Genomic DNA, 12836 nt, shown 5'->3' with positions numbered 1-12836 from the left:
CTCAATATTTAAAAATTCAAATCCCCTCAATGTTAAATACCTTAGCTTATATGTAAGCTTTCTCCCTTCTGAAACTAAGTTTACAACCTTTATTCTACAAGACACATGTTTAATAACACAGAATAATCCATTTGAGGAAAATAAAAACATAACATATTTATGCTCTTTAAGTTACATGAGAATCAGTGTCTAAACACAGGCCTCCTCACAACATATAGGACAGACATCCCTCTAAGTACTCATGCTCAGAAATATACTCAGGAATAGAGCATATGGCAGTGAAATCATTGATATTCCAAATCATAAGTAACAACCCAACTATTTACCAAACCAATATTTAGAATAGCATTCCTCAGTGATTCAAATTTGTCTTATCACTCAAAGTAAAAACCTCAATTTAACACACATCAATATTAGCAGATTTACATACAGTATAATTATCCCATAATTCTACTATTAACTTTTTTAATCATTGTCCTGCTCGAAGGTGAACCTCCATCCCAGTCTCAAATCTCTTGAAGACTGAAACAGGTTTCCCTCAAGAATTTCCCTGTGTTTAGCGCCATCCATCATTCCTTCAATTTTGACCAGTTTTCCAGTCCCATGCTTCCACCACCATGCTTCGCTGTGTGGATGGTGTTCTCGGGGTGATGAGCTAAATGTATCATCTAACCAGAGTACCTTCTTTCATATGTTTGGGGAGTCTCCCACATGCCTTTTGGCAAACGCCAAACTTGTTTGTTGCTTTTTTTTTAAGCAATGGCTTTTTTTTCTGGCCAATCTTCTGTAAAGAGTAGCTATGTGGAGTGTACGGCTTAAAGTGGTCCTATGGCAAGATACTCCAATCTCCGCTGTGGAGCTTTGCAGCTCCTTCAGGGTTATCTTTGTTGCCTCTCTGATTAATGCCCTCCTTGCCTGGTTCGTGAGTTTTGGTGGGTGGCCCTCTCTTGGCAGGTTTGTTGTGTGCCATATTCTTTCCCTTTTTTAAATAATGGATTTAATGGATGTTCAAAGTTTCAGATATTTTTTTATAACCCAACCCTGATCTGTACTTCTCCACAGCTTTGTCCATGACCTGTTTGGAGAGCTCCTTGGTCTTCAAGATGCCGCTTGCTTGGTGGCGTGCCTTGCTATTTCTCGGAATAGAAATACCATAATATTTATCAAATGAATTATGCCAAATTTCTTAAACTTAATCCCATATACTATGTTATTACAAAAACATGTTTTAATTATCTGGTAATGCCAATATGGAAGGCTATCAAATTATTCTCAAAGATGCCCTCTGGTGGTCAAACTAGCACTAACTTGCATTAACAGAAAAAATGGCTGACAATTCAATAACGTGCCTAGCAGCCCGCAAGGTGTGCTGCAGTATGATGCAACTTTAAAAAAAATAAGGAAACACTGTATTTAGCTTGGTTTTGGTCACAAGTCCAGGAATGGCTGAAGAATTGCAACATTTACCTGGAGCTAACTCTGCAAATAGCACTGCTGGGTGATTTGAAAAGTCATAGTCAATCAATCAATAATACAGTATAATAATACCTTTAGCAAATATGTTTTTATGTACAATCTGTGGAAACTATAAGAATAGAAAGGTTCAGCAATTTTGTGAAACATCACAGCACAGGTGAAACATATGGAAAATAGTCATCAAAATGGATTGTGTTGAGATAGATGGGAGGAGTTGAGTGGAACTGAAGGGTGGGACTAAAAACACCACGATAGCTAATGTAAAATATACTGTATCCGTAAAATGTATATAGGTTCAGAACTTTTGTGAAACAGCACAGTTAAATATATATGGCAAATTGAAATCAAACTTCAGAGATAGAGCGGCTGTTATTTAAGTCCCGCCGTGGGACTATGCTGGTGATGTATACTTTAGTTGCATTGTGGCCACTTCTCCCAGGGCCCATACAACAGCTGCAATGGCTCAAGTGAACCCATGTAGACCTCTCTGCAATCTGCCTGGGTCGTCAAGAGCACTTGGAATGGACCAGTCCAGTGCTGTTGGTGCCAAGTCTTTCTGCGGAGGTCCTTGATGACCAACCAATCTCCTGGTTGAAGATTTGTGGAGCTGTCCTCCCTTTGGTTCAGGCAAAGCTGCTTCAACTCTGGGGAAAATAGACTTTAAAGCATTGTTAAGTGCAGCACAGAGCATAGTAACTTACCATTCCAGCTGAGTACTTAAACAGTTCATCATTATGCAATCGTTGATTCAATCATTCTGTTATTGTTTGCGTCAAATCAAATTGTATTGGTCACATACACATGGTTAGCATATGTTATTGCGAGTGTAGCGAAATGCTTGTGCTTCTAGGTCCGACAGCGCAGCAATATCTAACAAGTAATCTAACAATTTCACAACAACTGCCTAATACACACAAATCTAAGTAAAGGGATAGAATAAGAATATATACATATACATTTATGATGAGCAATGAACGAGTGGCATAGGCAAGATGCAATAGATGGTATAAAATACAGTATATATGGGGCGGCAGGTAGCCTAGTGGTTAGAGCGTTGGGACAGTAACCGAAAGGTTGCTAGATGTAAACCCTGAGCTAACCAGGTAAAATTCTGTCGTTCTGACCCTGAACAAAGGTAGTTAACACACTCTTCCTAGGCCGTCATTGTAAATAAGAATTTGTTCTTAACTGACTTGCCTAGTTATATAAAGGTTAAATAAAAAAATACATTTGGGATGTGTAATGCAAGATATGTAAACATCATTATTAAAGTGACTAGTAATCCATTTGTTAGTGGCCAATGAGGCAGCAGCCTCTCTGTGTTAGTGGTGGCTGTTTAACAGTCTGATGGCCATGAGACATAAGCTATTTTTCAGTCTCTCGGTCCCAACTTTGATGCACCTGTACTGACCTCACCTTCTGTTTGATAGCGGGGTGAACAGGCAGTGGCTCGGGTGGTTGTTGTCCTTGATGATCTTATTGGCCTTCCTGTGACATTGAGTGCTGTAGGTGTCCTGGAGGGCAGGTAGTTTGCCCCCGGTGATGCGTTGTGTAGACCACACAACCCTCTGGAGAGCCCTGCGGTTGTGGGGGGTGCAGTTGTCATACCAGGCGGTGATACAGCCCGACAGGATGCTCTCAATTGTGCCAAATTACTTCAGCCTCCTGAGGTTGAAGAGGCACTGTTGCGCCTTCTTCACCACACTATCTGTGTGGGTGGACCATTTCAGTTTGTCCGTGATATGTACACAGAAGAACTTAACTTTCCACCTTCTCCACTACTGTCCCGTCAATGTGGATAGGGGGGTACTCCCTCTGCGGTTTCCTGAAATCCACGATCATCTCATTTGTTTTGTTGACGTTGAGTGAGAGGTTGTTTTTCTGACACCCCACTCCGAGTGCCCTCATCTACCTGTATTATCCTCAAAGAGGGCAAAGAAGGTGTTTATTTTGTCTGGAAGCAAGACGGTGTCTGTGACGTGGCTGGTTTTCTTTTTGTAGTCCGTGATTGTCTGTAGGCCCTGCCACAAGTCTCTGTGTCTGAGCCGTTGAATTGCGACTCCACTTTGTCCATATACTGACATTTTTCTTGTTTGATTGCATTGCGGAGGGAATAACTAAACTCGGCCATTTTCCCAGTCACCTTTCCATGGTTAAATTCGGTGGTTTTCAGTTTTGCACGAATGCTGCCATCTATCCAAGGTTTCTGGTTAGGGTAGGTTTTGTCTCAACATCGCCTATGCACTTCTGTATAAACGCACTCACCGAATTAGCGTATAAATCTATATAATTATCTGAGGCTACCCAGTCCGCGTGATCAAAACAATCTCGAAGCGTGGATTCCGATTGGTCAGACCAGCGTTGAATAGTCCTTGTCACGGGTACATCCTGTTTGAGTTTCTGCCTATAGGACAGGAGAAGAGAAATGGAGACTTCGTCAGATTTGCTGAAAGGAAGGCGGGGGAGGGCCTTGTATGCATCGCGGAACTTAGAGCAGCATTGATCCAGTGTTTTGCCAGCCCGGATACGACAATCAATATGCGTCACACACATTAAACAAATAGGGAGGAGTCCCCCATTAATTAGTTATTTAACGGTATCTACATTTCTTAACAGCAGACAACTCTTAGGTCAATCAGTTAACTCATACCAGGCCTTTTTTACATAATGTTTTTTTTACACTTGAATTCAATTTCAATGTCAAAATGCATGCTCTAGTGAGAGCAAACAATTCTGCAGCTTGGGCTGACAGATGTGGTGGTAATTTAACAATCTCTAGGGTAGTGACAGTTACAGCATAAGCTACAAATGCTCTTCAATAGTGTCAACATATGGGGTTTTGTAACTGGCTGTGGTACAGAGATTTCCAGCCACACACTCTCGACCCAATTTCCTACCATTTGGTGTAATATCATGTAAACCAAACAGAAGCATCCTAAAAATATAAAATACAGCCTGTTCTTTAGACATCTTAATACTAAGAGCACAAAACAAAACTGAGGCCCACTATAATCTGAAGGTTGTGAGTATCACTGCATTGTAAGCTTTCTCTCAGACAATTTTTTTCAGAAATCTCTCAAGGTGTAAATCTCTCTTCAATGGTGAGAAATGGGTGGTGCAATGTAGATCTGTCTGTGGCATAAAACTGCCTTTTTCCCCCAACAGCTACGGGCCGTTGAGAAAATCTCTTCAATTGGGTCAATGTCCTGTATGTCCCATGCATATTAACAATCACACATTTGGATAAAATAATATGAATTCCCAATTTACAGAGAAGATCTCTTCCTGCCAAATTTGCAGGGCAACATGCAGAGGCAATACATTGATGTGTCCTGCACATATCAATTTTAACTGGCAGGGGCATTGTGAGTAACTCTTTCATAATTTCTCCCAAGGCCCCCACAGTGCTGACTAGTTCATTTGACATGGGAGGATTGGACATAGTTTTCGAATTTATGACAGACATTGCAGTGCCAGTATCTACTAGAGAATTGATTGACTCACCATTGACGAAGAGACAAACCATTGCCTCCTCACGGGAGCTTGAAAAATCTTTAAACACTGTCCAAGAGTGTCAACTGTGTCAACCTCGCGTCAGTCTGTGTGTGGGTTGGTCCTGTTCTCCAGTTACCTCCTCCTCGCCCGACCCCGCCCGATCCAACAGCAAAATATCCATTCTTTCCACAATTAGAGCAGGCAAAGTTCCTACGCTGTGGTTGCTGTTGTCCAGCCCGTCCATGTGCACTGTCTCCCTCTACTTCTTCCTTTTCCTTTCTGTTCATCGTTTTGAGGTCCTCCCTGAGCCTGCCACTGCTGGCCCGGTCCTTGAGAACGCTAGCTGGGCAGCATGTAGTTTCACACCATCCCTTTTCATTCTCTGGTTTCGTCTTTTCTTCTCGAGACAGTTGCTGCCTCTCAGCGTGTTTACAGTGTTCAATGACTGTTTGTAGGGTAATAGTTTCCCAGCAGATGTAGGTCATCTTTAACATGAGGCAAAAGTCCATTCATCAGGACAGCCTTCAAGACGCTCTTGTAGTTATCGGTTGCTGGTCTGATGCCATATTATTTGTGGAAACAGTTCTCCAATCGATGCCTGTAGTCCTCCAGTGAAACTGTAGTCATTATAGGCGGTGTGTAGAACGGGCTCTTACTGCTCCGGCCAGAGGAGTCGATGTTGATCCTGCAGTCATATCCGGTCTTGTTGGGGGGGTAGAGCTGCGGCGGGGGAGGCGGATGAGCGGGCTGCTGGTGTATTGAATACAGGGATATAATAGGGAGGTGAAAAGTCATTGTTGTCAGAGTAGAGTTCCACATATTAATGATAGTGTAACTTCCAAAACAAAACAACAAAAAAATGGACACACTAAGTATGATCCCCAATTAGAGGTAACGATTATCAGCTGCCTCCAAATGGGAACCATACATACACACCAACATAGAAATATAATACCTAGAAACCCCCCTAGTCAGGGCGTGACAATTGTTTCTCCTTCTTTTCTTATCATTCACTATTATTCCTTTAATTTTATTTTTCTGCCCTTCTCTCTGATTCTCTTTCCCACTTCCTAAAATCATCCCAGTCTATTATACTTCCCTTGCCTTTCCTGGTTCTTCAAAGTCCTGTAACTTATTTCTACATTCTGCAAATAAAACTTCATTTAATGTGCCTTTCAAGGGAAAATCTGCTACCTTGTGCCAGAGGAGAACCTGTTCCAGAATGTCCCTGTGCCACTTATCCACCATTACCTTCACCTGTCCGGTCAGTGGGTTGGGCAAACGGTTCCCCCCTGGTGCTCTTGGCTCCCATTGAGAAAATCCATTTACACACACATACTCAGAGAGAAACGAAAACAAACACACAAAACAAAACAGTATTTAGTTAGGAAAGTCTTCCTTTCTTAAAATGTATTATGGGTTAACTCAAAAATAAATTGATCATGGGTTAACTCAAAACGGAGTGTTTCTTTGCCATAAGAAAATATTTTAAACAAAACATAAAACAGGGTTGTCTTTGCTTCAACAAAGACCTAATGTGCAGAACATTTTCCAGAACAGGATTTTCTATGATGTTTGAAAGAAAATCACCCTTCATTTATTTTGCCTGCTCGGGATGGTGTGTCCGTCCACTGACGCTACCTGCCGGGTGCGAGAAGGGTCACTGTGGAGTGTGGGCTCCCTGAGCCACGCCTAATGTAGCCACTGTGCACAGTTAACCTTGGTGTCCCCTGGAACGATCAGCAAGCGGAGCTAGCCATCCCATCCTTGTCGCCAGGAATTGTAGTGGAAATTCTAATCAGAAAGGAAGAGAGACTGCAGATTCTTCAAAACAGCTACGTTTTATTACATACGATTTGCAAATCTGGAGCTGAAAATCAATCAAAATATGCAAAGTTAAGAGCCCAACAAACAAGAGTTGGGTCTCAGCTTTTATAATCTTAGTCTACTTGGCAGTTTACCAGGTGTGTGAGATCATGATGGGAACATAGTGTACAAACAAGTGAAACCGCCAGTTTTGTTACTCCATTCTGCTGTCACTGGTGCTCAAACTAGCCTCTTCTCTTTTCTCCACACAGCTTTTTCTGAAAGAAACAAATAGAACAGGTTGGACCAAAAACTGTGGTCACTCTCAGAAGCTCTTTGTCTTTGGCCACGTGGCCAAGTAATTTTTCCACCTTAAAAAACAGTTGATGTTGAGATGTGTCTGTTACTTGAACTCTGTGAAGCATTTATTTGGGCTGCAATCTGAGGTGCAGTTAACTCTAATGAACTTATCCTCTGCAGCAGAGGTAACTCTGGGTCTTCCTTTCCTGTGATGGTCCTCATGAGAGCCAGTTTATCATAGCGCTTGATGGTTTTTGCAATTGCACTTGAAGAAACTTTCAAAGTTCTTGACATTTTCCGGATTGAATAACCTTCATGTCCTAACGTAATGATGGACTGTCGTTTCTCTTTGCTTATTTGAGCTGTTCTTGCCATAATTGTAACCAACCTCTTTCTCCTCTTCTGAGGAGTAGCGAGAAGGATCGGAGGACCAATTTTCAGCGTGGTAAGTGTCCATAATGTTTATTTTAATACATAAACTGAACACTACGAAATACAAAACAATAAACGTGAAATGAACGAAACAGTCACGTGTGTTACGAACACTAACACGGAAGACAAACACCCACAACTCAAAAGTGAAACCAGGCTACCTAAGTATGATTCTCAATCAGGGACAACGATTGACAGCTGCCTCTGATTGAGAACCATACTAGGCCGAACACAGAAATCCCAAAATATAGAAAAACTAACATAGACAGCCCACCCAACTCACGCCCTGACCATACTAAAACAAAGATATAATAACAGAAATAAGGTCAGAACGTGACAGTACCCCCCCCCCCCAAAGGTGCGGACTCCGGATGCAAAACCTAAACCTAATAGGAGAGGTTCTGGGTGGGTGTCTGTCCGCGGTGGCGGCTCTGGCGCGGGACGTGGACCCCACTCCACCATAGTCATTCTACGCCTTTCTATTCGCCTCCGTGGCCTCTTAAGAGCGGTGACCCTCACCGCCGACCTCTGACTGGGGACCCTCGCCACGGGTCCCGAATGGACGGGAGATTCTGGCAGCGCCGGATGGACAGGAGATTCCGGCAGCGCCGGAGTGAAGGACGACTCCGGCAGCGCTGGAGAGGAGGAAGGCTCTGGCAGTGCTGGACAAGCGGGAGCACCTGTAGGGAGGAGACAGAGAGACAGCCTGGTGCGGGGGGCTGCCACCGGAGGGCTGGTACATAGAGGTGGCACCGGATAGACCGGACTGTGAAGGCACACTGGAGCTCTTGAGCACCGAGCCTGCCCAACCTTACCTGGTTGAATACTCCCCGTAGCCAAGCCAGTGCGGCGAGGTGGAATAGCCCACACTGGGCTGTGCTGGCGAACCGGGGACACCATGCGTAAGGCTGGTGCCATGTACACCGACCCGAGGAGACGCACTGGAGACCAGATGCGCTGAGCCAGCTTCATGGCACGTGGCTCGATGTCCCCACTCCGGTAGCCCGGCCAGGACCTGACGCCACAGGCGCCCCCTGCACATTTTTGTACCAGGCACCGGGCTATGCCTCCACACGCACCGGGACATTCCGTCCGCTGCTGCTGCTGCCCGTTGCCACGCTGCTTGGTCCTTTGGTGGTGGGTGTTTCTGTATCGAACCTCTTCCTCCTCTTCTGAGGAGGAGTAGCGAGAAGGATCGGAGGACCAATTTGCAGCGTGGTAAGTGTCCATAATGTTTATTTTAATACATAAACTGAACACTACAAAATACAAAACAATAAACGTGAAATGAACGAAACAGTCCTGTGTGGTACGAACACTAACACGGAAGACAAAACACCCACAACTCAAAAGTGAAACCAGGCTACCGAAGTATGATTCTCAATCAGGGACAATGATTGACAGCTGCCTCTGATTGAGAACCATACTAGGCCGAACACAGAAATCCCAAATGATAGAAAAACTAACATAGACAACCGACCCAACTCACGCCATGACCATACTAAAACAAAGATATAATAACTGAACTAAGGTCAGAACGTGACAATAATAAGGACTTGGTATTTTACCAAATAGGGCTATCTTCTGTATACCACCCCTACCTTGTCACAGCACAACTTGTCACATGCGCCGAATACAACAGATGTAGACCTTACAGTGAAGTGCTTCCTTTACAAGCCCTTAACCAACAATGCAGTTAAGAAAAATAAGTGTTAACTTCTTATGTCCAACATCTGGTGAAATTGCAGAGCGCAAAATTCAAATGACAGAAATAGAAATATTTAACATTCATGAAACTACAAGTTTATTACATCAAAATAAAACTTAACTTCTTGTTAATCCGTCCGCTGTGTCAGATTTCAAAAAGGCTTTACGGCGAAAACACACCATGTGATTATCTGAGGACATCGCCCCGCATACAAAAGCATGAAAACATATTTCAACCAGGTAGGTGCGCCACGAAAGTCAGAAATAGAGATATAATAAATGCCTTACCTTTGAAGATCTTCTTCTGTTAGCACTGTAACGGCTCTCTTGTATCTCCTCCTCTGACGAAGAGGTAGAACAAGGATCGGACCAAAATGCAGCGTGATGATGATTCATGATATTTTAATGAAGGAAAAACTATCCATACAGAAACTACATAAATAACGAAATGAAATAACGGAAACCGAAACAGCCCTATCTGGTGCAAACACAAAGATAGGAACAATCACCCACAAACACACAGTGAAACCCAGGCTACCTAAATATAGTTCCCGATTAGAGACAACGAGAATCACCTGACTCTGATTGAGAACCGCCTCAGGCAGCCATAGACTATGCTCGACAACCCTACTCAACCACAATCCCAATACCTACTAAACCCCAATACAAAAACACACCACAAAATAAACCCATGTCACACCCTGGCCTGACCAAATAAATAACGAAAACACAAAATACTAAGACCAAGACGTGACAAGCACTCCAAAAGGCCCCAGCTACATCACAAATGGTCCTTTTGTTCGATAATGTCCTTCTTTGTATCCCCAAAAACTCGCTGGTGCGCTTCAGTCAATAATCCACCGGTTTCCCTCCTTCAAAATGCATACAAAATTAATCCCAAACGTTACCAATAAACTAATCCAAACAAGTCAAACAATGTTTATAATCAAACCTCAGGTGCCCTAATACGTAAATAAACAATCAAATTTAAGACGGAGAATCGTTAGTCTTTACCGGAGATAAACAACGAATTAAGCGCTCTCATCCACGCGCATGAAAATACTAAGCCGAAATTGGAGCCACTTAGAAAAACTACAAATTCCAGCACATTTTTCCAAAAACAAGCCTGAAACTCTTTCTAAAGACTGTTGACGTCTAGTGGAAGCCCAAGGAACTACAATCTGGATGACTTCGCCTCATAATAAACATGACAGTCATTGGAAACAGTGGTAGGCTGAAATTATTCTTTTTTTGGATGGTTTGTCCTCAGGGTTTTGCCTGCCATATCATTTCTGTTTTACTCACATCATTTTAGTTTTAGAAACATTAGAGTGTTTTCTTTCCAAATCTAACAATTACATGCATATCCTAGCTTCTGGACATGAGTAACAGGCAGTTTAGTTTGGACACGCTTTTAATCCGGACGTCAAAATCCTGCCCCCCTACCCCAGAGTGGCTTATAAGGATCGGTGTCCTGCTAGCGGGACAACTTCCGGTGAAACTGAAGGGCGTGCAATTCAAGTAAATAATCATAAATATTATGGATTCTAAACATTTAGGTACATAAGTGTCTTATATCGGCTGAAAACTTCAATTATTGTTAATCTAACTGCACTTTGCGATTTACAGTATAACTATTACAGCAAAAACATGCCATGCGATTGGTTGAGGACGGCACTCCACATCAAAATATTTTTCCACTGGCACAGGTTTCATACATTCACATATAACAAATAAATATTCACTTACTTTTCGAAAATTGTCCTCTGATTTGTCATCCAAAGGGTCCCAGCTATAACATGTAGTGTCATTTGGTAGAACTGATTTAAGTTTCCCTGCATTAAAGTCTCCGGCCACTAGGAGTGCCGCCTCTGTGTGAGTGGTACCATGTTTGTAAAAAAAACGTCTGTAGTGTTTAAAGGTCTTACTCGCATCGGCTACAGAGAGTGTGATCACATAGTCATCCAGAACAGCTGGTGCTCTCATGCACGGTTCAGTGTTGGTTGCCATGAAGTGTGCATGGAAGGCATTTCGCTCATCTGATAGGCCCGCTTCCGTATTGAGCGCATTTGGACACTACAGACGTTTTTGTGAGAAGACCGATTTTTGGGATGTTCTGACAAACACCGCTCTAGCTCTGTCACTGTCCACCACAGATGTGGAAGTACAACACTGGCAGATGCGGTGGATTGAGACGCATCCAATGTGTCCCGTTTGGCTCAGTTGCTAGAGTATGGTGCTTGCAATGCCAGGGTTGTTGGTTTGATTCCTATGGGGGACAGTGTGAAAAAAGTGTGAAAATGTATGCACTCACTACTGTAAACCACTATGGACAAGAGTGTCTACTAAAATGTAATGCAAAAAACCTGATATCTCTAGCTTGAACTGACACATTTTGACGGGGCGTCAATCGACTCTAGGGGGTTAATTAAGAAATAAGGCCCAAGGGGGTGTGGTATATTGGTCATTATAAACACAATACAATATACAACGATACACTCCACCTGAATCTAAATACAGATTCGGATGCAAAACTGAAATATGTGGGCATCTCAGAAATGCATTCAAAAAAGCTTATAAGCCCACTTTAGTACAGCATCTGTAGCTTCAATGATTCAAAATGAATGATGTATATATAAATACTGTACTTATTTATCATTGTCCAACCACAGACTCCCATGATGCAGTGCTGCGGTTCAACGCAGCGCCCACCGTGGGGTACGAGAAAGATGTCGGCTCCAAGACCACCGTCCGCCTCCTTAACTCCCAGGTAACACACACACACGCCTAGTATCTACGTTTAACCACACACCTACACAGTCATTTGTTGTTGTTGTTGAGTCAACTTAAAACAATCAAGGCAAACAGCTGCAATTCGATTTCTACTGAACTGAGTCATGGCGCTGGAGGGAATAGCAGCCATTTTACGGGCGCCTAACCAATTGTGCTATTTTGTGTTTTTTTGAGATGATCTTAACTTTTTTTGTACACAATATTTCCGCCATCGTTTCCTATGGCCGAAAAGAGCTTCTGGACATCAGAACAGCGATCATTAACCTCAATTTGGATGATGATTTATACTTCAGTGAGTCAGAGGAGAATGACATACCGCTCATCCTGGACCAGGCCCAAATCGCAGACACCTGAAAAAGGAAGAGGCGCCGTTATAGAGGCCCGCGTGCGGGATACCTGACGAGACTATGTCTGAAAGTGGATAAACTGCCTCGACCCTCGTGCAATCACTGGAGAATTAACTGGACGAGCTCCATTGGAGACTATGCTATCAACGTGATCTGAAGAACTATAATATCCTATGTTTCTACGAGTCGTGGCTGAAAAAGGACATGGAACATTTTAATCTAGCTTTTTTTTTCGGGTCACCAATACCTTAAAAAAAAGTAAGGGCATGGTACAGAAAACCAATCTGTTGTAACCGCCATTTGCCTCATGCAGCACGACACATCTTCTTCACAAAAAGTTGATCAGGCTGTTGATTGTGGCCTGTGGAATGTTGTCCCACTCCTCTTCAATGGCTGTGCGAAGTTGCTGGATATTGGCGGGAACTGGGACATGCTGTTGAACACGTCTATCCAGAGCATCCCAAACATGCTTAATGGGTG

General features: G+C 43.1%; 1 protein-coding gene across 4 annotated transcripts in view; it reads left to right on the top strand.

The window, feature by feature from the left end:
• The window catches only part of st6gal1 (ST6 beta-galactosamide alpha-2,6-sialyltranferase 1), a 128088-nt gene that overhangs the window by 65209 nt on the left and 50043 nt on the right, over window positions 1-12836 (top strand). For all 4 annotated transcript variants that reach the window (XM_035748376.2, XM_035748377.2, XM_035748375.2 and 1 more), the window contains one exon: window positions 11889-11986. In XM_035748376.2, coding sequence (XP_035604269.1) covers window positions 11889-11986 — 98 coding nt within the window. The remainder of the gene's footprint in view (window positions 1-11888; window positions 11987-12836) is intronic.

Source organism: Oncorhynchus keta, chromosome 33 (genome assembly GCF_023373465.1).
Source record: "Oncorhynchus keta strain PuntledgeMale-10-30-2019 chromosome 33, Oket_V2, whole genome shotgun sequence".
Lineage (NCBI taxonomy): Eukaryota > Metazoa > Chordata > Actinopteri > Salmoniformes > Salmonidae > Oncorhynchus > Oncorhynchus keta.
The sequence above is the reverse complement of the archived record's forward strand: the minus strand, read 5'-3'. Positions and strand labels throughout refer to the sequence as shown.